Genomic DNA, 25,181 nt, shown 5'->3' on the forward strand with positions numbered 1-25,181 from the left:
GGCTAGCCCTTGTTTCAAACGTAGATAATTATCTTCTCTCCGTGTGTTTGTTACTAGTTGGCACCGATTAATGTTTTCAGTAAAGGATTAGGGGCTATGGAGGGCCTCTTTAAAAAAGTTGTCCAAGTACCATAATACACTTGATTGAGAAAACCAACTTAAAGTTTTCAGGTGGTCTACTCACAGACTGCCTTGCCCTGGATAGTAGGGCTGAGGACAACTTGGTTCTTATTCCCCACTCAGCCATAGAGCTCACTGGGTGACCTTCTTTAACCTTTCTCTGTGTGAGTTCCTTGGGGCTAAATCAGGGACAACTTGCAAGACAATGCAAGTAATATTTCTTAATGTCCAAACCTCCCAGTATTACAGAACAATACAACAACACCCATAGGTGTTACAGAGATCAGAAACCTGCAACCCATAAATAAACCCATAAATCTATGGCACAGCATTTGGGATACTGTGTACAGTTCTGGTCACCATACCTAAAAAAGTACTATACCATTGGAAAAAGTTCAGAAAGGGGCAACTAAAATGATTAAGTGGGCCTTAATCCCTATGAGCCTTAAGGAGATGGAACACCTTTCCAATCCTGTGAAGAAAGGTTAAAGAATGGAGGAATGATGACTGAGGGGTGATGTGATAGAAATTTACAAAATTATGCATGGGGTAGAGAAAGAAGTACTTTTCTCACAACACAAGAACTCGTGGGCACTCAATGAAATTAATGAGAAGTAGGCTTGGAACAGATTAAAGGAAGTACATCTTCATCCAAGGAGTAATTAACACGTGGAATTCACTGCCTCAGGAAGTGGTGGCAGCTACCATCATAGACAGCTTCAAGAGGGGATTGAATTTTTTTTTTTTTTAATATTTTAAAATTTTTTATTGTGAAACCCCAGTGCATAAAATTACAATAGTTACTCAAGTTAAACATTAATAGATATCAGAAAGAAGAACATCAACCTAACTTTCATATAGTGAATACAAGAAAAGTAAAGCGATACAGTTTACAACGATATCAAATCAAATCAGCTAAACATTCATCATTTGCATAAATGGACTCCAAATCTCATTAAAACGACACATTTGTCTACGACCAGAAAACGATATTTTTTCAAAAGCTGCAAGTTTCAATAAGTCATCTTCCCAAAGAAGAATTGGAATTACATCATTTTGTTTCCAGTGTTTAAGAATTTGGCGTTTTGCTATCAACAGAGCCCTTCCTAACCATAATTTTTGCCCCTTCTTTAATTTCCATTCTTTCGGAAAAAAGTTTAGTATTAAGTGACTATCTTGCCATGGTAGTTGACGTTTAATTGTATCCTTTATTTTCAATAACACCTGTTGCCAAAAATTCTGAATCACCTCACAATTAAATAGCATATGTGTGAGATTCGCCTCTCTACTCTTACATCTCCAACACTCTGCTGAGGATAGCATTGCTCTCTTAAACATACGAAGTGGGATCCAATAAACTCTATGCAATACTTTCTGTTGTATAGTTATCAACCTGATGTCCAGAGTGGACTTCCTAATTTTATTACAACAATCTTCCCATTGGTCCAAGTTCACGTGACATTGAACCTCTAGATTCCATTTTTGATTTAGTGCAGATAGGTCGGGTATTGTAATCTCCTTCAGTATATTATACAACACTAAATTGGATTTCTTCTGCTCAAATGCCTCAGACAGTTGACCAAACAATGACGGGCACTGTGATGCCGCCAACGCATCAGGCCCGAACACAGTTCGCAAGGCTTGTTTCATTTGCATAAAATTCCACTGATATAATGGTAAAGATGTTATTTGAGTTGGAAGTTCATAGTGTGCAATAAACTCATCCTCTTGATTTTTTAACTGATCCAAAGAAACAATACCGGCGTGCATCCACCGAAGCCAAAAAACCGGCTTATTGCCTATCTTAATTAAAGGATTGCCCCACAAAGAGGCTTTTTCATGTGAGAAAGGGTCAGCGTTAACCAGTTTCAGTGTCAGCTCCCATACTTTTCTAGCTGAAGTAATTGATCTCAGTGGATGTTTTATCACAGAGAACGTCGAACCTAGTGCATAGCATCCCTCCAATGGAAATATCATTGCGCCCTCAAGCGATGCCCAGGTCGGTGCGTTATCCAAGCTGACAAGATTCCACCATTTAACTGCAGCTAATAAAAGGGCTCTGTGATATAATAACAGGTTCGGAACCCCAAAACCACCTTCCTTCACCTCTCTCTGAAGCTTAAGCATAGAGATCTTAGGTCGACTGGAGCCCCAAATAAACTTAGATAAGATCCCATCGATTTTATTGAACCATTTCTTAGGGATTAGAATAGGAATGCCTCTCAAAATATAAATTAATTTTGGAAATATGCACATTTTTAAAGTATTAATTTTCCCCCATAATGACAGGGTCAAGCCCTTCCACCTTTCTAGATCCGTCGTTATATTGGTTAATACCCTATCTAAATTAATCTTAACTAGCTGTGATAGATCGTTGGGCAAAAAAAGGCCTAAATATTTCACCTGCCCTGTTGTAACTGCTAACTGGAAAGAGCTATAATCTAAACTTCCACGCCCTAATGGCATCAGCTCAGATTTAGACCAGTTTATTTTATACCCAGCTAACTTGCCGAAATTGTCAATTATTGTCATTACAGCTGGGATAGAATGCTCAGGGTTCGACACAAACAGCAATAGATCATCTGCGTATAAAGCAAGTTTATATTCCAAACTCTTAAATTTAATCCCTATGACGTCCTTAGATTTTCTAATGGCTGCCGCTAAAGGTTCAATACACAAATTGAAAATAAGAGGTGAGAGAGGACACCCCTGTCTCACACCGCGATTTAGTCGAATAGGAGGTGATAAATTATCATTAATTTTTAATCGGGATGATGGATTATGATATAGTAATTTAATCCATTTTATCAACGATTGAGGAAAATTCAAATGTGATAAAACCGAAAAAATAAAGTTCTTATGGATTGAATCGAACGCTTTTTCAGCATCCAAAGAGATTAGCGCTGAGTTTTCCATAGAATCTCTTTGCAGATCAATTATGTCTAATGCCAACCGGATATTGTCTTGCCCATTTCTGCCGTACATAAATCCTGTTTGGTCTTTGTGTATCAAAGATCCCGCTACTCTCTTAACCCGATTAGCCAAAATTATTGCTAAGATTTTTATATCAAGATTAATTAAAGAAATTGGTCTGTAACTAGTACATTCCAACCGATCTTTATTGGGTTTCGGGATCACGATTATCAAAGACTCATTCATTACTTCTGGTATAGAGTCATTTTGATACCAAGAGTTATATAACTGATGTAACTTAGGAATCAGCACATCCTGAAATTCAAGGTACCATTCAGATATAAAACCATCTGGGCCAGGGGCTGTACGGCGTTTTAAAGAATCAATTGCGACCTTAATCTCTAGACTAGTTATTTTTTGCGCAAGATCCACTTTTTGTTCACTATTTAATTTACTTAGTTCTACCCATTTCAGAAAGCTAGATATTTGTGACTCTTCTGCTATCTGTGGGATATTATATAATTGTTGATAGAACTCAAAGAAAGAGTTAACAATCTCCTGTGAATCTATGCAGATCTTATTCTGTCTATTTTTAATCGCAATGATTTTTTTATCAGCTTTTTCCCTTTTTAATTTATTTGATAATATTCTTCCTATTCTATCACCTGACTCCCAGTGCTGATGCCGAGATTTGTACATGATTTGCTCAAGTGTATGATATTTTAATAAATTAATTTGATAATTCAAATTTTGAATCAATTTATAGGATAGCACATTTGGGCTTTGATACATTATTGTCCAAGCCTGAGTTAACTCATTCTCCAGAGATACAAGCCGCTCTTCGCTTGTTCTTTTTTTATGTGCAGTATAGGCAATAACTTTCCCACGGATCACTGCTTTAAATGCTTCCCATTCTATAGATCTAGAAGATGACGAGCCTTCATTTATCTCAAAGAACTCATTGATTTCTCTTCGCATTTGTGATACAAATGTGTCATCCGCTAACAAAGTAGCATTAAAGCACCAAGCTGTTTTTGGTTTTTCTTGAAGAGCCAAGTGAATATCTAACAGGACCATATTGTGGTCAGAGATTGAGGTCGTGGGCACTCAATGAAATTAATGAGAAGTAGGCTTGGAACAGATTAAAGGAAGTACATCTTCATCCAAGGAGTAATTAACACGTGGAATTCACTGCCTCAGGAAGTGGTGGCAGCTACCATCATAGACAGCTTCAAGAGGGGATTGAATAAACATGGGGTGGAGGTCCATCAGTGGCTATTTGCCACAAGATATAGATGAAACACTATGTCTGGGGCAGTGGTGCCCTGTATTTTTTTGTGCTTGGGGGGGCCACAGTGGGATTCTTCTTGCTATGAGCACTTCCATATCAGAGGCTATCGCTTTTGATGCAACTGACTCTAACTGGAATTTGAACTGGGGGTGGATGCTTCATTGGTAGAAAAAAGGTGCTTTTTGCTCAAATGAGTAACAGTCTGGGCCTGTCTGTTATATCTGACTGTCTACCTGTGAATCCTGTCCTACTAAGACATGGTCTTGGATCTTGACGGTAACTTCTCCATTAAATGAATAAACTAAATATGATTTCACAACCATAGAGGTCATCATTGATGGAGATTGTGCAGTATTTGACATTCTGGAGTTCTGGCCCCACTGGTGGACCTCGTGATGGCACCTGGGTAACCTTTTCACCATTGTGTGACACAGCGTGTTGAACTGGAGGGCCACTGACCTGATCCAACATGGCTTCTTTTATGTTCTTATGCCAGTGAGTTCAGTTAAACAAACTAATTCATGCTTGCAACAACTTTCTGGGGAGCCAAGTACAACTTCTCCAGCATACCGAAGTGCTGGATTCTTCAAATACATTCCTTTTGCAAAAAGAAACAAATTGGATGTCACAATAACAATATATTTCCAATAATAAAACTAGTAATATTCAATTTACCTCCCCCCCCCAGCAATTAATACATAATTTTCAGTGATCTTATACAAGGTGATTACCCTGCTCCCCAGCTAGCAGACTTGGTTTTGCTGCTACCCTGGATTCATTGACTTGGTCCCTTCTGGAGAAAACCAAGTAACTCCTAGAAGTTACACTTGTGACTTGACCAAGTGCTCTTGCTCTTTAACTTGCAGGATTGCTGTGAAAATGATACACAGGAAAGGAATGATGTTCTGTGCTCCTTGTAGGAACAATATTTTTTTTCTAAAGTTACGGTCACTCCTAGCTTGCTTGATGTAGTGATGAATTCAAGAGGATCCTGAGTTCGCAAGCCAGATGAAACGGCACCCCCCAATCTTCCATGCCAATCTAAGTTCATCTTAATTCAGGTCTCATGTGAGTTTGGCTTCAATTTATTCACCTGCATTTGGTCTCCAGCCACAGGGAGACATGCCTTAAATACTGAGAATTGGCTCCAAAGACAGGAGCAGTTCTTTTCAACTGATCACGCTGTCCTGTATAATGTCACCTTGCTGCAGCGGTGTGTACTTTTCACACATCCCTGTGTTCCCTCCCTCCACCCCAGTTTCATAGCGAGACATGCAAGGAAGTGACAATTGCTATAAAACCCAAGAGCTCTCTGGATCTGAGTGAAGTGATGACAAGCAGTGGTCCCTTTGCTCAGTCCTCCTGTTCTATGTATGTGGAAAGATACCACATACATAGGGCACAATCACTGGGGAGAAACAATGCGTGGTTACCTCTTGCCATTACTTGTGGCTCTGCTGAGTCAAGGCTTGTGCTGGTGGAGAAAAGGCAGCGATTATGAAGCCGTATATGCAAAGTTTCTCTTAATGAGCAAACAAATGAGAGGGCGAATTGAGTTCTTAGGTGGCTATTCTAGCAGAACTGATTTGTTAACTGGGAGGGGTCAGAACTTAGCGGCACAGAACACATGCTTTATAAATTTACTTAATTTATACCCTTCCTTTCTCCCCAATCTTGACCCAAAGCAGCTTAAGCCAGTTTGGTGTAGTGGTTAAGTGTGCAGACTCTTATCTGGGAGAACCGGGTTTGATTCCCCACTCCTCCACTTGCACCTGCTAGCATGGCCTTGGTTCAGCCATAGCCCTGGCAGAGGTTGTCCTTGAAAGGGCAGCTGCTGTGAGAGTCCTCTCAGCCCCACCCACCTCACAGGGTGTCTGTTGTGGGGGAGGAAGGTAAAGGAGATTGTGAGCCGCTCTGAGACTCTTCGGAGTGGAGGGCGGGATATAAATCCAATATCATCTTCTTCTTCTTCTTAAATCACTCTCCTGTCTTCCATTTTATATGCACAGCAACCTTGTGACATAGGTTAGGCTGAAAGTATGTGAGTGGCCAAGGTCACCCAGCAAATTTCTTTGACAGAGTGAGGGGTTCAAACCTGGGTGTCCCAGATCCTGCTTCAGCTCTCTGACCATTACACCACACTGGCTTTGCATGCAGGTTCCATCTCTGGCATTTCCAGCTGAAAAATCTTGCTAGGCAATAGAATTCAGAGCACACTAAATGAAGTACTTCTTGCAAAGAATAATTAACATGTGGAATTCACTGGCATGCAGTGTAATGATGAACTTGGTTTGAGTTGGCTTCTAAAAGGGATTAGACAAACTGATGGAGGATAGATCCATCAGTGCCATCAGTGGCTGTTAGCCATGATGACTAAATGGAGCCTCCATGTTCAGCAGTAGTAATCCTCTGTATACCAGTGCTTTGAGAAACAAGAAGTAAACTTTGCCCCCTGGGCCATGCTTGTAGAAGAAGAAGAGATTGAATTTATATCCCATCATTCACTCAGAACAGCTTACAATCTCCTTCCCTTCCTCTCCCCACATCAGACATCCTGTGAGGTAGGTGGGGCTAAGAAAGGTCTGAGAGAACTGTGACTGACGCAGGGTCACCCAGCTGGCTTCATGTGGAGGAGGAGTGGGGAAGCAAACCTGGTTCTCCAGATTACAGTCCTCCGCTGTTAACCACTACACCAAACTGGCCTTCTGGGGGCATCTAGATGACTGCTGTGTGAAACAGGATGCTGGATTAGAAGGACCATTGGCCTGATGTAAGCTGTTATGTTCTTGTTTTGGGTAGCAGATGTTTAGACCTCTCCCTGGGCCCTGTAGAATTGCTGCCAATCAGAGTAGACAATACTGAGCTAAATGAGCCAATGATTTGAGTTGCTTCATATGTTTGCACAAGCAGCCTCTTTATCGAGCAGTCTCTTCAGTCTTCCCTCAAAACTTATTCCTTCTGCAAGCCTACACACATTTTTCTCTATTGTGTGTTTCCTACTCTCTATATGTTCAATTCATGCTTCACCTGTCCCTTTGCTATGCAGGCTTTTGTGATGGAGTGATATGAGTGCTGGTTTTCTATGTGTGGAGGGAAACAACTTTTAAGCCCTGTCTGGCTATGATGATTGCTTGGTGACCATAGGCCAGGGTCATTCCATTTCAGCCAAATCTTCCTCGTGGAGTTGTGAGGATCAGCTCTTTGGAGCAAAGATGCTGATCCTGCTAAGAAAAAAAGCACCTTGATAATTCCTTTGTGAATGATGCTAGTGATGCTAATTCAGGCATGGGTGGCTTGGTTATTTTGTCCAGAGAAACAAACACATTCTTCCTTTGTGGTTGTGTTCCAGGATCTCTTTGGATAGCTGTCTGTTGGCGATGGACACTGAAAGCCTGATGATCCTTTATGAGGACAATTCTGTGGAAGTGCACTATGTGGATGGATCCAGATTGCTCCTTTCTCCTTGCGGTTCTGAGTTTTTATTTGAGAAGGCCATCCCTCCTTCTGCTCATCCAATGCAGCCAGCTGAGAGAATTCACCAGCGGACACAGTTTGCCATTAGTCTCTACCGGGTACATGAGAACATCTTTTTAATATTAAAAATAAATAAATGGCATGGGGGAGGGGTAAAGAGATGATGAATTTTCACCAGCACAGCAAGAATATTCTATACATGTTTCTTTTGGAAGGTAACCCCACATACTAAATAAAATTATTTGGGTTAGCAGTTCTCAAGAACTCTATGGCTGTTTGCTTGGGTCATTTTGAACAATGTGTTTAGCAGGCGCTGATAGAGCTGAGGTACCTGTTCTCTGTTTATGGCATTCTGTTCTTGGTTTTGTGGCTCCTAGGTGGAAATGTACTACAGATGATGATGTTTTGTGATAACAGGATTTGACCAGTCCAGGGGATTGCAAAGTTTCTTCTTGCTGTAACCTGGTTATTTCAAGGGCCCCAACATACATTTGTGACACCTTAAAACCAAATATATAAAACAGTTTACAATAAATATAATTATAGTTAACAGAATTAATGGTAGGGTTTTAATTGCTATTCTTGTAAGAAAAGGGGGTGGAGTATTTAAATGCATATGCAAATCTGCACTTAATTTGGTTGGGTTTTTTTTTCTTTAGAAACAGCTTCTACGAGCAGTAGATTTCAGGAATCAATATTCTGATCGTCCTTATGTACCTTCAAATCTTCTACCTCCTGAAAGGAAAAATGTAAGCTTCTTGCAAAGATAAGAGCATTCTGACTAAAGTTCTGATTAACAATAGTGTTTTGTCTTGTCTATCAAATAAAAACATGTAAATTGAATTGGATCTGATTAAAGATTAAACTTTGCAGTATATCAAGTGTGTGCATATGGACAAAAAAAGAAATGTGCTGAAGTTTACCTAGCCAGGAATATTAATTTTTTTTAGGATACTGCAGCATAGAACAAATTGAAACGTGATAATCTTGTAGTAGTTTGACACCTTCATTCATTCAGAAGAGGAATAAGATGACATTGGATTTATATCCCGCCCTCCATTCTGAATCTCAGTGCGGCTAACAGTCTCCTTTATCTTCCTCCCCCACAACAGACACCCTGTGAGGTGGGTGGGGCTGAAAGGGCTCTCACAGCAGCTGCCCTTTCAAGGACAACCTCTGCCAGAGCTACGGCTGACCCAAGGCCATTCCAGCAGGTGCAAGTGGAGGAGTGGGGAATCAAACCCAGTTCTCCCAGATAAGAGTCCACACACTTAACCACTACACCAAACTGGACATGTGAAAACTCATGATAGCAAGCCAAGTTCTGATGGATGCTTGAGTTTCAAAGCCTTAGACTTGAAAGAAGCAAGACTGTCCAGTGGCAGCCAGGAATGTATCTACTCTTGCAAAATTGCTGTCTGTATTTACTATTAATTCTGTACTGGTAAACTTAAATTGAAAATATAAAGTCCAGGCTTAATATTGTCTACTCAAACTGGCAGCAGCTCCCCAGGGTCTCAGGCAGAGATCTTTCACATCACCTACTGCCAGATCTCTGTAGTGGAAATGCCGGGGATCCAACCTGGGACTTTGCATGTCAAGTAGATGCTGTACCATTGAACTTACTAAGCCCCCTATCAATGCATAGTGCAATGAGGATAATCTTGTGCTTGAGACTGACTCTCCTTGTTAGTCTATTTTGGTTTTAAATTATTTGTAATTTGTTTTGTATTTACTGTCTTGTTTTATCTTGAGCGTTCGACCATTGGTCAAAGAAGGTAACAAATAAAAGGACTCTCTGTACTTTCACATTTTACAGATTGTTTTTACGGATGTCTGTGAAGCCAAGTGGCCTCATCCTGATGCTGCTAGTGGGTTGATTTGTAGACACAATGGTGGAGTGAAAGTTTCTTCTTCTGATGGTCACGCGTGCCTCTTCTTGTCAGAGCTCCAGCAAGAATTTTCAGTGGAGTTCCTATGCAGAGTCAGCCAGCAGTTGTCAACACCATTGCCTCTGTTGGAGAACAGCTGTGAAACATCAACAAAGGACTGCTGTGCAAGATCCAGCCCAAATTCTGTCTCCCAGCAGTTACAAACGGAAGAGAAGGCCCACGAACGCTGCAGGAATGCTAAAAATCATACTCAAGGGAACAAAACGGAGAGTTGCTCAAGTACCACCCATGAAAAAGATGAGATTGATAAGCCTTTCCAGCACTGCTTGTATGAATATTGTAGGGTTACCCAACACTTGTCTGTGTCCTCCTACCCAAAAGAATGGAAATACCCTTTGTCACTGGCCTTTATGTTTTATCGTACATGCGCTAGTAATGAGCCTGATAAGGGAAGCAGAGACCACAGATTTGGAGGGTCTGAAGTTTCCCTGGAATGTGAAAACTCTAGGGCCATCATTTGCCTGCCTTTGGCATTACCGCTGAGCTGTGCAGCACCATACTTGCACAGGTAATAGAAGAATTTGAATGCTTTTAGGGCATCTACGGTATAAGAGTTTCTCAGATACAAACGTTGGCTTGGTGAGTAGTTTAGCATTTAAAAATACTTTTCCCAATTTGCCTTCATGTTTTGCAGGGTGAAGGGCCTTAGTGGATAATATTTTCCCCATGTGTATGATTCCCATGGTGATAGAGAGCCTGCTTTCCCACATGGAGGTGCTGAGCAGGAAACAGGTGCTGGGCATCCATTTCTCTTTGGTCAGCTGTCTGCTGTGTGTGCTTCATTTCTGGAGACCACCTCCACCACCCCAAACCCCCGAGGCTGTGTAATTTCCCACTCAGCTGCTCTGTGACTGAGTCCTTTCTGAAGTTTCCTCTGTTCCACAGTGGCTGCTGTGTTGAGCTGCCTTGCAAATAGCATGGGAGCACAAAGATGTCATAGCTAGTAGTTCTTTATTTCTTAGGAAATGGTTTTCATATTCCATGCCTTCTCCCCTGTCATTTCCCAACCTCATAGGCTGACTATAATGAATATACACACATTTCAAAGTGCTCCCTTGTAACTCAGGGACTTCCTTCCCCTAGAAAATGGGCAAAGCTCAGCAGTGAGAACAATGCAGTAGGTTTCTAGGACTTCTGTGTTTGATCTGGGTGACCTTGGGCCAGTCACAGTTCTCAGAACTCTATCACCTTCAACTACCTGACAAGGTGACTGTTGGTGGGATTAGGAAAGGAAGGCAATTGTAGTAAGCTGCTTTGAGAAAAGGGTATAAAAATCAACTTTTCTTTTTAATATACATCTGGATAAAGAGTTACAGCCTTCTAGGGCTATTGACTTTGGTGGAGTTAGAAGTGTTTAACTGCTTAAGATAGCATAGAAAGGCTTCCCATCCAACCTGGGAGTAAGTAGTTGACCTCATTAGGACTTATTTTTGACAAAATATGTATAAAGCTGGGCTGCTCTGTTTAACAGCAGTATCTGCATGTAGTGTGGCTCCTGGGTTTTTGCTTCAGCGTACAGTAAAGATTCCAGTTAGATGTTGACTGGTGAATTTTTCCTTTTGTTTTCTTCCAACAGCTGGAATTTCAGTCACTTATTCACTCGAAGGAAGGAAGATATTGGACGTTATTTACATTCCCAACCAATAAAAGTTGTTTGGAGCAAGGGTGTCCTTTACAAGTAAATATGCATGTGGTGTTCTGCTGAAAAATATTTCGTGGAAAGCATGCATTAAGTTTTGGTTGTGGAGCTATGTTAGCTAAGAGAACAATGGAAAATGTGATTGTGTCATTATACCTAAATTAACAAAAACGTAGGAATTGGTTCACAGAAAACAAATTCAGTTTTTTTATCAAGGAGATTTATGCATATATAACAGTTGAGATGTATGTTTAAAAAATCAAAAGCAGTACTCATAGTTCTGGAGCAAATTCCATCCACATTAATCCCATTGAGTATAATGGATATCAAGCAGGTGGAACCATGTATTGGACTGCAGCCAGCAGGTTAAATCCTAAGAATCACTAAACAGATCTTACTGGCTCTCCATTTTCCATAGTACCCCCCTTGCCCCACACTATCCAAGAATCTGCTCTGGAGGGTTAGGACCTTGGGAACCGTTTTAGATGAAGCATGAGGTTCGCAATCTGTGGAAATCGCTGCATCCCCTCCTCCCAGTGGAGTGTGCTCAGTCAGCTCCTGTGAGGGCACCTCTGGCTCCAACTTAATGTACTTCCATCAACACCAGTATTTTATCTGTAATGATTTCATGTTATCTTACCTAAGTTTGCAAAACACTGAATGACCCTAATGATGATTTCTTTCTTTTAGGTTTTTCCTTGGTTTTAAAAGTATAGAAATCTTCCCTGGGGATGGCTCAGTTTTCAAATCTGAAGGTTCGTTTTTGGGGAAATACTTCACTCGTTATTCTGTTCAGGGAGGAACAAAACAAGTAAGTGACATGCAGTGTCAGCATGAGAACATCTTCCTGGGAATAAACCCCATTGACTCGGCCTGAGTAGAACCATAGGCAACTGTTTTACATAATTATATTTCACTCTACTTCCTGCATTTCGTGATCCTTTAACCCTGCTGTTCTTTTTTTTCTTTTAAACCTATATAAAATGCAAAGTGAGGTCTTAAAGGTGCTTTATTTGTATTTCTCCCATGGAACTGAGGCAGCCAAGCAAAGCAATCTCTGACTCTTTCCCTCTTCCCCCTTCCTCTTCTCAAAGGGAGGAGGAGCCTTAGCTGATGGAGGAACTTGGCTCTGTAGCTCTGCTATGTGATTGAGAGAGCCTTGCACCCCCAGGCTGTTGCAATCGCACAGCAGAGCTACAGAGCCATGCTCCTCCATTGGCTGAGGCTCCTCCTCCCTCCTTGGGGAGGAGGGAGAGGGAAGAGTGAGAAACTGCTAGGCTGCATTGCACAGGAGAAATACAAAAAGCAATGGGACAGAGGAAGAAGGAAGCCGATGACAGCCACTTGCTCGCAGGCCACATACAAGCCCTGGGGGCCAAATCAGGACCGTGGGCTGCACATTTGACACCCCTGCTATAATGTGCTTAATGATAATACATTATTAAAGAGTGCAGAATTTTCAGTGCTATAACGTTTATCTTAATATACCAGCATACTGGCAGTTCTACCTAGTATAACTGAGTGTCCAATTGCTACGGTTTTGTTTAGTACCGAATCTGTTTCCTACCTTCAACTTTTTTTTCCGTCCTGCCTCTCAGGTGGCAAAAATTAAGGTAGATGTGCTATGGTAGCATAGTTTGCAGCTCTTTCTCAAGCGTTAAGTATATTTGCAATTTTTCTTATAGAAAATGCATTTATACTTTTATATTCCATAAATATGACAAATAGTACAATATTTTATATACTAAGTCATAATTGAAGCATTTTAATGTTGGTCTATCAAGAATAGAAGTTTAAGTTTGATAGAAAAGTCAGTATTGCATATATTCTATCCCCCCCCCCCCAAAAAATGTCCATGCATGGGGGAGAAACGGGTTTTTTTTTTCCTTTGACTTCAAATTATCTGGAAAAGTTACATCTCTAGTTATTCTTCAGTATGCCACAAAACTGTAAATGTTCACTACAGAGTACAGTTGTTCCTTCAGACAGATTTTTATGTGCACTATTCAGATCCATCTTGCTGTTCTTGTTCACCAGCTGGGGAAGTTATTAAATGCAAAGATTATGTCTTTCCCTTTATCTCCATTTTGGGATTCCCACCACTTCCAATAGCACCATCTATCTATCATGCAGTGCTTTTCAGAACGGCTGAGGCGTGTATGTGAGAGTCCCAGGTCTGCAATTGGTTTCCTCCCTTTGCAGATCAAGTCATTGGAGGAACTTCTTTCTTAATCAACAATTTGCTTAAATAAGCTTTTGCAATTTGGGAGTGGCATTTTTATCTCTCTACCCCCACCTTCTTTTTGAGAGTAAACTAAACAGTGAGAACTGTGTCACATAATTCCAGAAATTTACATGCAGTGGCTTAATCACTAAATTGGGACTCTTCACTGAACAGTCCTGCAAACAGATTTATTTCTTGTCTGTTCAAGAGAGAAGAAAAGATGTATTCTGTAAACAGTCTGCCACCTGATGTGCCAGGGAGTCTCTACTCAGTGTGTGGAATTATTAGTCAAGCAATAAGGTAAAATGTTTAGGGATTCTCTGTTATTTTATTTAGCTGTACTTCGCAGAAAGTACATACTAAGCATTACAGGGCACACATGAAGGGGGCGCAAGGGTGGGTGGAAAAGAGAGGTCTGGGCATTCTTGAACATCTGTCTAGAACCTAGATTAATACATCAGTATGAATGCAGCATTTTCTACCTTTGATTAGGAACTTTTTACAATGAGAACTGATGAACTGTTGCACTCATGAGTTTCTTGCCAACATTCCATTGAATGTGTATTGGTGTGTGACCTACATGCATGTTCATGAATTCTGGATAGGTTTGTTTGCATGTGACTTTGGTCTGCCAAAGCTCTCCAAAAACTCCATGCCCTTTGGTACCTTAATCATATACGAACACATGAAGCTGTTTTATAGTGAATCAGACCCTTGGTCCATCAAAGTCAGCATTGCCTACTCAGACCAGCAACCACTCACCAGGGTTTCAGGCAGTGGTCTTTCTCATCACTTCCTACTTGGTTGTTTTAGCTGGAGGTGCTGGGGATTGAACCTGGCATCTTCTGCATACAAAACAGATGTTCTACCACTGAGCCGCAGACTCTCTGCGGTCCTGAGCCCCAGTTTAAACTGGCATGTTTTACAACACTTCCCAGCTAGGAATATGATGAGTCCACAGCTGGAGGAAATCCCATAAATGAAAGGCAGCTGCCAAGAACACCTGTCCTTGTGCCCTTGCATGAGGCTGATTTGATTAGACTGTCTTATTTACAGTGTCTCCAGATTGATTATGTTAAGGCACAATCAGCATGTATTGTAACTGAAGCTTTTAAGCACCTTGAATTGTGCCCAGTCAAGGATTAAGAGCTTTAGAGCGCTGGTGTAATATGTAATACACTGTTGCTTGCTCTACAATTATTAACATCATGAATCATCCCAGCAATTTATCAGTATACATATGTTGGGTAACGGTGGCTTGCCTAAAGGCACCCAGCATATTTCACTCCTGAGCAGGAGCTGGAACCCAGATCTGAGCATTCTGTCCAGTGGGCCCTTCCTGGTTGCAGAAGAAGAGATCACTCCAATCCTGACCTCTGCGAAAGTGGTTTTCGTTCCAATGATGTGCAGTGAACAAGCAGCAACATTGCTTTGTTCTTCCTGTTGCTTCAAACTGTCTCCACGTGGGAGACGCTCAGACCATTTCTGCATCAGAAGCTTGCATATTTCCACCCTGACCTTGATAGGAGCAAGCCCAATCTCATCAGATCTCAGAAGCTAAGCAGGGCTGACTTTGACAAGTACTTGGAAGAGAGACCTCCCAGGAATACCAGGACACAGAGGCAGGCAGTGCAAGCCATCTCTCTGAAAAACATCCTAGCCCTACTAGAAGTCACCATAACTTCCAGGCACACAAGCAGAAACATACGCTCAGAAAATACTTTTTAAAAAAGGCTTGCATATTTCCTAGCCGAGGAGACATACACATTTAAGTAAGATTTCAAATTATTCTGTTGCTGTAATTCCCACTTTATGTACTGTGTCAATCTTTTGGTGTACTGTGAGAAATTATTCATTGACGCCTCCCTTGAGCCAAAACTATATACACACACAAAGAAGGCTGCTTGCTGTGTCTCTGCATGATTTACTACTATTACCAGGGTAGTGTAGTGGTTAAGAGCAGTGGACTCTGAACTGGAGACCCAGGTTGGATTCCTTGTCCATATGAAGCCTGCTGGGTGACCTTGGGCCAGTCATAGTTGTCTCTGAACTCTAAGCCCCACCTGCCTCACAAGGACCTGTTCTGGGGAGAGAAAGGAAAGGAGATTGTAAGCTGCTTTAAAACTCCTTTCAGCAGAGAGAAGTGGGGTATAAAAACCAACGTCTTCCTCTTTCCAGTAAGCTTCTCTGAGATGAGAAATTCTGTCCCATCTCAGCTTAGGATGTGATTTACTTCTCATTTAAAAAGAAATTAGAAGAATTACTTGTGCTGGAGGATGTTACCTGATGGATCTCTGTGTGAGTCACTTCTCTGGTTTTGATCACTTTGATTCAGGAGGCGCGTGAAGAACTCACACAGAAGCACAGAGGGCATGTTCCTTTGATGGTAGCCAGTGCTCACTCTCCTGGTATAAAAGTAAACCCTTGGGAGCTAAGGAAAACAAGCTGCTTCCAACTTTAATCCATTCAATAATCTGTCTTGGCTGTCAGTATTTTAAATGCTAGATTTGAGTCTATAGTCGCACCTTAAAGGCCAGTAAGATTTTCCAGGTATAAGCTTCTGAGAGTCCCATCCTCAAATCTGTATCTGACCAAGCAAGCTTAGACTTTTGAAAGCTTATACCCGTGAAAGTCTTGTTAGTCTCTAAGGGACTCAAATCTAGCTCTTTTATTGTAGGCCAACATGACTACACTCTTAAGGAAATTTAAGGAACACAGTCTTATTTCTTAATAATATCAACACTGCAGGCCATGCCCTGGGTGTTCTAGATCTTCAGGTTTAGTGGACTGTGTCAGCAACAGGGTTGCCTTTGCCATGAATGCCCTCCTTATCCATGTTCAACTTCCACCCTCCTAAATTTCTTTTAGATGTATTGCATTATGGTCTCAATTCCATCATTGCAACTGGGGCATATACGATCTGCAAAGGGTTTTTTGTTAAATCTCCCCTCTGTAACTGCTGAAGGGAGAGTATCTTATAAGGGTAAACGTTCTCCTTAAATCGTGATTTCCTAACCGAAAAATATAGATGTATTGGGTGAAAACTGTTCTTACTTACTCCAGGACTTTGGTGGCTTTTAATTTATGGATGCCTTTGGTTTGATTTGTGACAATGATTTTTTAAAATTACTATTGCAGTTTTTGTTTAAAGTTATGTTTTATACTGAGTTTTAAATTTTATATGCAACCTTGGATATTTAATAGAAAGAGGAAGATAGAGCTCTATTAAAAAACAACTAAACACTGCTTTTCTTTTTCTGCCTAGAGTTCTTCAACATGATCTTGAGACCCTGCTTTCTTTAACCCCCAGTAACAGCTTCTGCTGTTGGAAGGTAGTGCATAAATGTCAATGTGTATTGAAAGTCTGACAACTAAAATATTTTGCAAGTTTTTTTGCTGATGTGGATACATTTCACTTTCCAGAAAGTAAGAAACAGGCATGTTTATTTATGTCAACCTGGAGATTTGTGGCCGGTACCAGTATTTTAAAGATAAAGATCAGTGAAAATGAGATGAAACCTCAACATAGCTTGATTTACAAGAAGGATGCATAAGTCATCTACTGACCTAAGAAGGATATAACTTTGCTTACAATTGCAGTTAGTTGGAGCCCTTAACAGCTACCAGTTCCAAAGTATGCATCCCTGTTTGTAAATTTTTTAAAAAGTATACCACTAGACTCTAGTATAAACTGAACAGAAGAAAAATATAATTGATACACAAGACTAATATTTGCACACTTTGGGCATTTAGATTTTTTGTTGAGATATCCAAAGAGTTTTCCCTCCTGAATCTCTTCAAGAAAGGCAAACTATAAATAATTCCATGGCAGTGGGAAAGACTAGTGCAATCTGATGGAGAAGTGATGGACTAGAACTTGTAAACACTAAAAATATAGGCTTGAATCTGAAGAAGGGGCTGAGCACACTGGGAGCAAGCCATGTCCTTAACAGGTGCTTACTAAGTTGTTATTTTTACACAGCATTTCTGACCACTGACATGGCAGGTCAGCTCTGAACTCAGCAGCAGCTACCTTTCAGCAGTCAAAACTGCTGCAGGAAAAACAGCAAACAGAATTTCTGATTGTATATGCTGTTCTCTTTGACATGCATATGTCCCTATGTTTCCCTTAGGTCCAGAAATTAGCTTTTTCACAAGACCCTTAAGAATTTTGTGCAAGGCAATTGCCTGTTACATTTAGGAGATGCTTTTCTGAAGTCTTTAGCACAATCCAGGCTGTAGATTTCCCAAGAGCTTGATCGTAGGGAGGGAGGAAATTCCTTATGGTTCTCCAAGCACTACTAGTATGAAGATGTATAGCTCAACTAAATTTAATTTTGTTCCACTCTGTTTTGTAACAGTCCCTAGACACAGGTGGAAGAGAAATGCTACCAGTCCTTCTGGCTGAAAACATTATTCCTAACATTGGAAGATTCCTTGCATATTCAGATAATAAAGTACATGCTGTTTTTTATGATGGAATAGTCCTGAATACAGTTTGGGATTTCAGTTCTTACTATGGAAAATCCCAGGTGAGCACTAAGTCATTTGTTTCTAAGTCTGTGTTGGGGGAAACTTCTTTCTCATGTCTCGTACATACAAAATGTATGGTTGAAATGCTACATCCTGACTACTGCCCATTTTGCTTCAGTTTTCTCATGCAGGGATGGGTTCATAAGACCACTTTGTCGCATGACAACTGAAGAGACAAATGACTTTGTGGCAACTCTTCCTTCTTTATTTGTGGCTAATGTGTCACACAAGGAAAAACTAAAGAAGGGAAAGAAACCTAACCCAAAAACTGGAGTAAGAAACCTGAAAGGTTAATATGCAATTAAAGGGACAAACATTAAAAACAAAGTGTAAAATAAATCATAAACCAACATACATGTATTTATTGTAGAAAGCTAAAACCATTTAAGGGCCCATCATAAGCCTCTATCCTTTGTACAATCATGAAACCACAATGGGAACCCACTCAACTTGACCTGACGCGTTTTGACCTAGACTTGTCCTCTTTAGAGGTCAGAAAGGTAAGTACACATATTGGCTCATAATACAGAATAGATTAAAACACACAACTCTTGGCACATAGGCTCTGACCTTACACCTGTCTTGATCAATTCTGGCCCATGCGGAAACAATAAGACACTGGATGCAGTATGTATGTCCTTGAGAATAAGAGGTCTCAAGAATATTTCTAAGCTTTTGTCACTTCATTAAATTTCCTTGTGGTCCAGCATTGTTCTATTGTTTTATTCTATTCTGTATTATGAGCCAATATGTGTACTTACCTTTCTGACCTCTGAAGAGGACAAGTCTAGGTCGAAACGCGTCAGGTCAAGTTGAGTGGGTTCCCATTGTGGTTTCATGATTGTACAAAGGATAGAGGCTTATGATGGGCCCTTAAATGGTTTTAGCTTTCTACAATAAATACATGTATGTTGGTTTATGATTTATTTTACTTTGTTTATAATGTTTGTCCCTTTAATTGCATATTAACCTTTAATGTGTCACACAGCCATTTTGGAGCTGTTAGGCTCTAACAAGTATAGATAACTTTTTAATACAAAAGTAATAGAGAAAATTAAGGAGCATTGTTATTGTCTTTATAAAAATTGCTGAAAACAAGAAAAGTTGAATCGTCCACCTGGCTCAAAGTCTACCTCCCCCCCACCCCCACTCAAGTTTTGGCAAAATCTCAGTGTGCATTGTCTGTGCTAAGCCACTCATAGGCTTTTTGGTGCGACAGTTCTACCACCAGAACTTGTGCAGAAGACCTTTAGTAAATCCAGATGACACTTGTTCACCTAAGGAAAAAAGCTACAGCCAAAGGGGCAGGGAAAAAATGAAAGAAACACAAAAGGCAGATTGCCAGAGGCAGACTGTTACACCCTGGAAACAGTACCTACATAAAAGGCGGGCTCTCCCAGATTTTTTCCCCCTCTTGACATACTGGCTCCAGTGCAGAATAATCAACACTATATTTATTTAAGCTCTGTTTAGGACAGGAGATCATTTGTCTGTTGGTGAGTCTTGCTGCTAGAGTTTCCTTCAGAGAGGTAATCCTCCAAAGCAGTACTGAACCACTGTGTTTCTGAGCTTAAGGAATATCCAGTGATGCCCATGGCTTCTAACTAAAGGCAAGCACCAGTCGTTTCAGACTCTAGGGTGACTTTGCTTTCACAATGTTTTCATGGAAGACTTTTTACGGGGTGGTTTGCCATTTCCTTCCCCAGTCATTTACGCTTTACCCCCAGCAAGCTGGGTACTCATTTTACCGACTCAGAAGGTTGGAAGGCTGAGTTAACCATGAACCGGCTTACCTGAACCCAACTTCCGCCAGCATTGAATGCAGGTCGGGAGCAGAACGGACTGTAGTACGTAGCTTACTACTCTGCGCCACAAATTTCCAGAAATCTTGAAGGCATAGAAAAGAACCAGAGAGGATGGAAATTTGGGGGGAAATTGAAATATATGCACCACTTACTGCTATCAAACCTAAGCTAATTTTACTACTTTAACAAGATAAAATGCATCATTTATAACTTACTTAGCAGATAAAATTGCAATAGTTGACATACTTATGGAATTTAAAGATTATAAATGCCTTAGTTTTCTATAAGCAAAATTGCTTGGAAAAACTACATTCTGATACACCCTATGCTACCTTGCAACATTAAGCTATATGTTACCCTGTCTATGGGTATATTTGTCACAGTGAGGGAGAGGTGAAAAGATCAACCACAAGGGAACAGTCAGGTCAAAAGGACAACAGAAGGCACACAAAAATTGAGAAGCAATGAAAGCCCTGCATACCCCTCTCATGAACATTAGGTATCCTTCTAGGTACAGAAATGGATAGTGGATTTAGCAGGGGTGGCCAAACATGTTTAATGTAGGAGCCACATAGACTAAACGTCAGATGTTTGAGAGCCGCAAGACATGAACATCAGATGTTTGAGAGCTGGGAGAGAGGGAGAGGAGGAAAGAATCAACTTTAACTTTAAATGACTTCTGGACAGGGTCGTCGGGGTTTTGACGGCCACGCAATATGTGTGAAAGAGCCACATGTGACTCCCGAGCTGCAGTTTAGCCATCCCAGGTCTGCAGCATGCCCACAATGTCTTTAAAAGTTTTTAACTGATTCTAGAATATAAAATATTTCATAGGAGGGTTTTTTTTAAGAAGTACTCAAAATCTCCAATTTTTCCATCAGAAAAATCTAGGGGGAAGGGGTTTCTGAGTTTTCCCATTTTTTCCCCTCAGGCCTTCACATCTCTGCTTCTAAGCAGAAAGAGGAAACTAGAAGACCAGTCGCTAGCTAAATCCTATTATAGTGAGGGCAGATATTCATTAGTGGAGTGATAAAGAAGGGAACTTGTTTAAAAAATATATATATACATATATATATATATATTAATGTCTTCTAAGGGTCGTGAGGATGTTAACTCGGGGTGGTTTAAAGTGACTCTTCCTGAGGGAACACAGCAGCTTCTCCAGATAGATAATCCTGGGTTCTGCGAAAGGTAAATTATTTTGTACATTGAGAAGATTTCATACGTATGTAATGTGCATGTTTCAGATAAAATAAAGATAATTTAATTGATGTAAATCCTTTTCTAGCACTGTGAGTTTCTGTAAAGCCAACAATTGATTATCTGCCTTCTAATATTCTCAGCCCAGAAATGCGTGATTTGTCAGTCCACAAAGACCCCACTGTTGTTGAGACAGCTGACTTGCTTGGCTACCACAGAGTATGTCAGGGAATCCTTCAGTAAATGCTGGTTGGCTTTCCCCAGGATGTTCCCCATACTCCAAATTGCATTCTGCGCTGCCCAAGCAGATACAGGAGAATCTGTCCTCTGGATGTATGACAAGAATCATCTGCCACAGATGGTTATATATTTTTCTTTTGCCAGGGGCAGGGTGCTGACATTGCTTTGAGACCTGTGAGGGTGCCAACTGATCCCAGGACATATAACAAAACCTTCCTGTCTCTTACACAGGTACATCAGAACAGTGGTGGAATGGTGCAGAAGCCTGAACAAGGACAGAGCAGTCTGTACTGCTTCCCCACAGCCCCTTCTCAAAGAGCACTGGTACTTATCTCTGATAATTTGCTAGCTCTGATGGCATTTTTTGGGAGTTGGAAGGGATTTCGAGAGGAATGGATGGGGGAAAAAATCACTGTTCCTTGCAGGACAGTTGTATGCAAGCCTGTGAGAATTGCTGGATGCAGTAGGCAGTTTTCTGTAGTTTGTAGATCATCATTCTCTTCTCCCACCAGAATTTAAATGATAGGGCCAAAGATATCAGTGCTGTTTACAAAAATTACCTTTCACCGTAATTATTTATTCCAAAAACACAAGAATAGGACATGGCCAGTTGGTGGAGGAATTATAGAGGAGGAGGAAAAACTCAAGTCCTCTCACTTGCACTGGGGTTACATGAGCCTCAGACTTTCTGTCTTCTATGCTATTTAAGTTGTAAAATAGCTGACTGCTGTTCCTTGGTTCAGTTATCTCATAAGTCTTTGCTTTCTTTCTGGCAACCTAAGTGTAACAGTTAAGCATAAAAGTACCTTCTGCCTGAATTCCTAGTTTCATGGCCTTCATGTACCAGACTATACCCTAAACATCTCCAATAAGTACCTGAGGCATAATACTTTCTGTAGAACCTAGAGAGAGAAATTATCTAGGTAAAAAGGTCATTGCTGAGCTGCCAGATGGGGAGAGGGAGGAACGGGGTCTGGTTTTCTTCCATGAACATCCGATTTTGGATTGGCGTCTCACAGTAAGCCCTTTAGGTGAGCAGAAGGGTATAAGTGGATGGTCCTTTCTACCATTTGAGGCTGCTTCTCCAACACCTCTTTCTGAAGGGCTTGGTGAGCAGACAAGGAACGTTCCTTTATTTTATTTTTGGGGGGTTTTCTTCATACTCTATACTCTGTTTTTTTCCTTTGGACAATAAATACTATCTTGGCATGAAATATAGTTTTGACTGTTTTTCTCTCTGAACTGGCTTCAATCCTGGGGTTAGTTCCCTACTGACTCCATGAACCCAGGGGGATGCAAGGTGTAACCCCCAGTCTTCTCCAACACTCTCCTTCCCCCAGTCTCTGACTCCAGGATTCTCTAAGTTCACAGGTATTCATTCAGGCTGATCTCTCCCTCCCAAACACGCATACTTTTTTCCTTTTACTGATCCTTTGCTGCTCTCAACATGAAGCCCTTTCTGGAAACTTTTCAGCCTTTAAGGCTTTCCCCTCTCCACCACCCCTTTTTTTTTTGTTCTCTTGGTGAATTTACAAAACTTTTTTTTCTGGAATCCCTCAAGAATGTAGAGAGTTTGCTTTGGTTGGCCCATTATACACCTTTGGTCCATACAGGGACTGACTGGTGTTAGATGTAGTGATGAGTGAATTCTTTTCTACCCTTTTTTAAGGTTCATCTTAACTTTTGTTTGACATTGTGGTATGGTGTGGTTGGAGAAACATGTTTTCTTTGTTGAATAACTAGAACAGTATCTTTATACAACAAATGAGAAACATGACCTTTTGTTTTTACACAGGTCAGTTGCTGCTGAACTTGAAAAAATAAAAAGATTCAACTGTATCCTTTTTATATTGCAGTGTTCTGAGTCATAGAAAGCCATTTAAAATTTAGATTATGCTCTCCTGAAGGCCCAGGAAGACAACCAGTAATAAACCTTTTTAATGTGGTGCAGTTTGTCTTTCAACACCACAAAAATATCCGTGCAAATTACAGTGTCACCATCTTTGGTGTGATGGATCTTAATTAATATACATAAACTTGCTCTGTAGTATTGGTTTTAATTCCTTGGTGCTGTTTGACTGCATTTGTATACAGTTAGTGATACCTTGAAATAGCTGTTGGAAGCTTTTAACAGTGCAGTTCTATACAGTTATTCCAGTCTAAGCCCCTTTGAATCTATGGTCTTGGGTCAGATGGACTTCAATTGGAATAAGTCTGCACAGGATTGCACTCACTGTCAATCTATCTGCATGCAAAATAAGCTCTAAAATATATCCTGTTGTGCAGAGAAGTTGTTTCCTTAACAATAACTACACTACAGTTTTGGTAGAGAACACCAATATTCCAAGTAAGGTTTCAATCATGGGGAAAAGTCCATCCTCCAACACAGATGGGCAGAGCCACCCAGAAGAGAGCTTGTTACCTGAGAAGATCGATGAAAAGCACATAGTTGAGACTTTGGAAAAAACTTCAAAAGTGATCAATGATATTGACTGTCTTCTTGCTTTCTCGGCCAAATGAACCACAGTAAAGCACAAAAGTATTTGATGTTGTCCTTCATTTACCGTTTCATTTAATAAAGCAATAAAGCAAGTAGGCTCAGACCGCAGAGAATTGATTTTTCTGAGTCACTGGCATTACAGGAAGAATTCTCATGATCATAGTGAAACTCTATCACTAATTCCCCAAAGTACAACATGACTCAGAAGCCTCTGCTACCTAAGGCAGCAGTGGCCACCAGGAGGAAGAGAAAGTGGGAAAGGAAGAGAGAAAAATGGAGGAGATTTAAATTTCCCCTCCCTCCTTGAGTCCTGGTAAATCCCCCTCTTGTAGTTTATGTATCTAATATAGTGAGTTCTATGCATGGAGGAGTTGCCAGTTGAGTGATCATAAGCTCTTTAATAGACATGCTATAGGATAGGGCTACATTACAAGACCGGCCCAACTTATATACATCTCTGGATTCCTGTGCTAGCACATCATTGGGTCATTCAAACCGGTGGTGGCTTGTGATTGGTCTAGGGCTGCAGAGATTTGGATCCTGCAGCCCTTTGTTCCCAAGTCCCCAAGCTCAGTCTGTATGGCTCCAATGAGCCAGACAGGAACACCCAAAGTCTTCCCTTGAGTCCACATACATAACAATATATAAGTCAGATGATGGCAGATCATTTGTCTCAATGTTCTGTTGAAAAGCTGTGCTGAATTAAAATGTGGTACTTAATCTTAGTTTCCTATATGAATGAAAATATCACTTCACTTGTGCTTGCTTTGGCAGCATATAGACTAAAACTGCAATGATAAAGAGAAGAAAATATCACTTCACTGATTTTGAATTTCCAGCTGTATTACTGGTTATTTGCCATTTTGGCAAAGAGATTGATGAAACAAGCCTCACATGGCTACATACAATTAAAATATAATTTTTAAGAGTTTATATCTGCATTTTTAGTAGGGTGAATCCATTTTTAGTAGGTAAATCCATTAATTAAGGTCCTAATTTTATTAGACTGTCTTCTGTTTATTATAAACTTACATTATTTTTTTTACCTGTTGCAAAGGCAGCATAAAAATGTTTATTTATTTAATCAGATTTATATCCTGCCGTCCCCTGACAGGTTCAGAGCGGCTAACAATAAATAAAAACAACAAAATATTAAAAACAAAATATACAATAAAATCATTTCCATTATATAGTCATTAAAAGTCCTAGATGCACGTTGATGTTCTAGTTATTCTGATGTTTTTTGTTTCAGTTATGTTAGTTCAGTGAGATGGTCAGTGCTGTGGAATG

The 25,181-nt window shown here is 40.5% G+C and overlaps 1 protein-coding gene across 2 annotated transcripts; it reads left to right on the forward strand.

The window, feature by feature from the left end:
- Positions 1–7,672: 7,672 nt before the first annotated feature.
- Positions 7,673–23,986, forward strand: C4H5orf34 (chromosome 4 C5orf34 homolog). Of its 2 annotated transcripts, none has more exons than XM_060236023.1 (12): positions 7,673–7,896; positions 8,458–8,547; positions 9,618–10,258; positions 11,327–11,428; positions 12,080–12,200; positions 13,822–13,913; positions 16,879–16,948; positions 17,975–18,145; positions 21,048–21,142; positions 21,623–21,715; positions 23,187–23,227; positions 23,712–23,986. In XM_060236023.1, the coding sequence occupies exons 1-12, from the start codon at positions 7,702–7,704 to the stop codon at positions 23,909–23,911; spliced, it is 1,911 nt and encodes a 636-aa protein (XP_060092006.1). In that variant the 5' UTR covers positions 7,673–7,701; the 3' UTR covers positions 23,912–23,986. The 2 variants fall into 2 exon arrangements, with proteins under 2 accessions (XP_060092006.1, XP_060092007.1); XM_060236024.1 differs by having other exon boundaries at positions 16,879–16,945.
- The last annotated feature ends 1,195 nt before the right edge of the window (positions 23,987–25,181 follow it).

Source organism: Heteronotia binoei, chromosome 4 (genome assembly GCF_032191835.1).
Source record: "Heteronotia binoei isolate CCM8104 ecotype False Entrance Well chromosome 4, APGP_CSIRO_Hbin_v1, whole genome shotgun sequence".
Classification (NCBI taxonomy): Eukaryota; Metazoa; Chordata; class Lepidosauria; order Squamata; family Gekkonidae; genus Heteronotia; species Heteronotia binoei.

Coding starts and splice junctions, on each gene's coding strand:
- C4H5orf34 (XM_060236023.1), top strand. CDS start 7,702: ATGGACACTGAAAGCCTGATGATCCTTTATGAGGACAATTCTGTGGAA. Junction 7,897..8,457: donor TTGCCATTAGTCTCTACCGG/GTACATGAGAAC, acceptor TTTTTTCTTTAG/AAACAGCTTCTACGAGCAGT. Junction 18,146..21,047: donor CTTACTATGGAAAATCCCAG/GTGAGCACTAAG, acceptor ATGTCTTCTAAG/GGTCGTGAGGATGTTAACTC.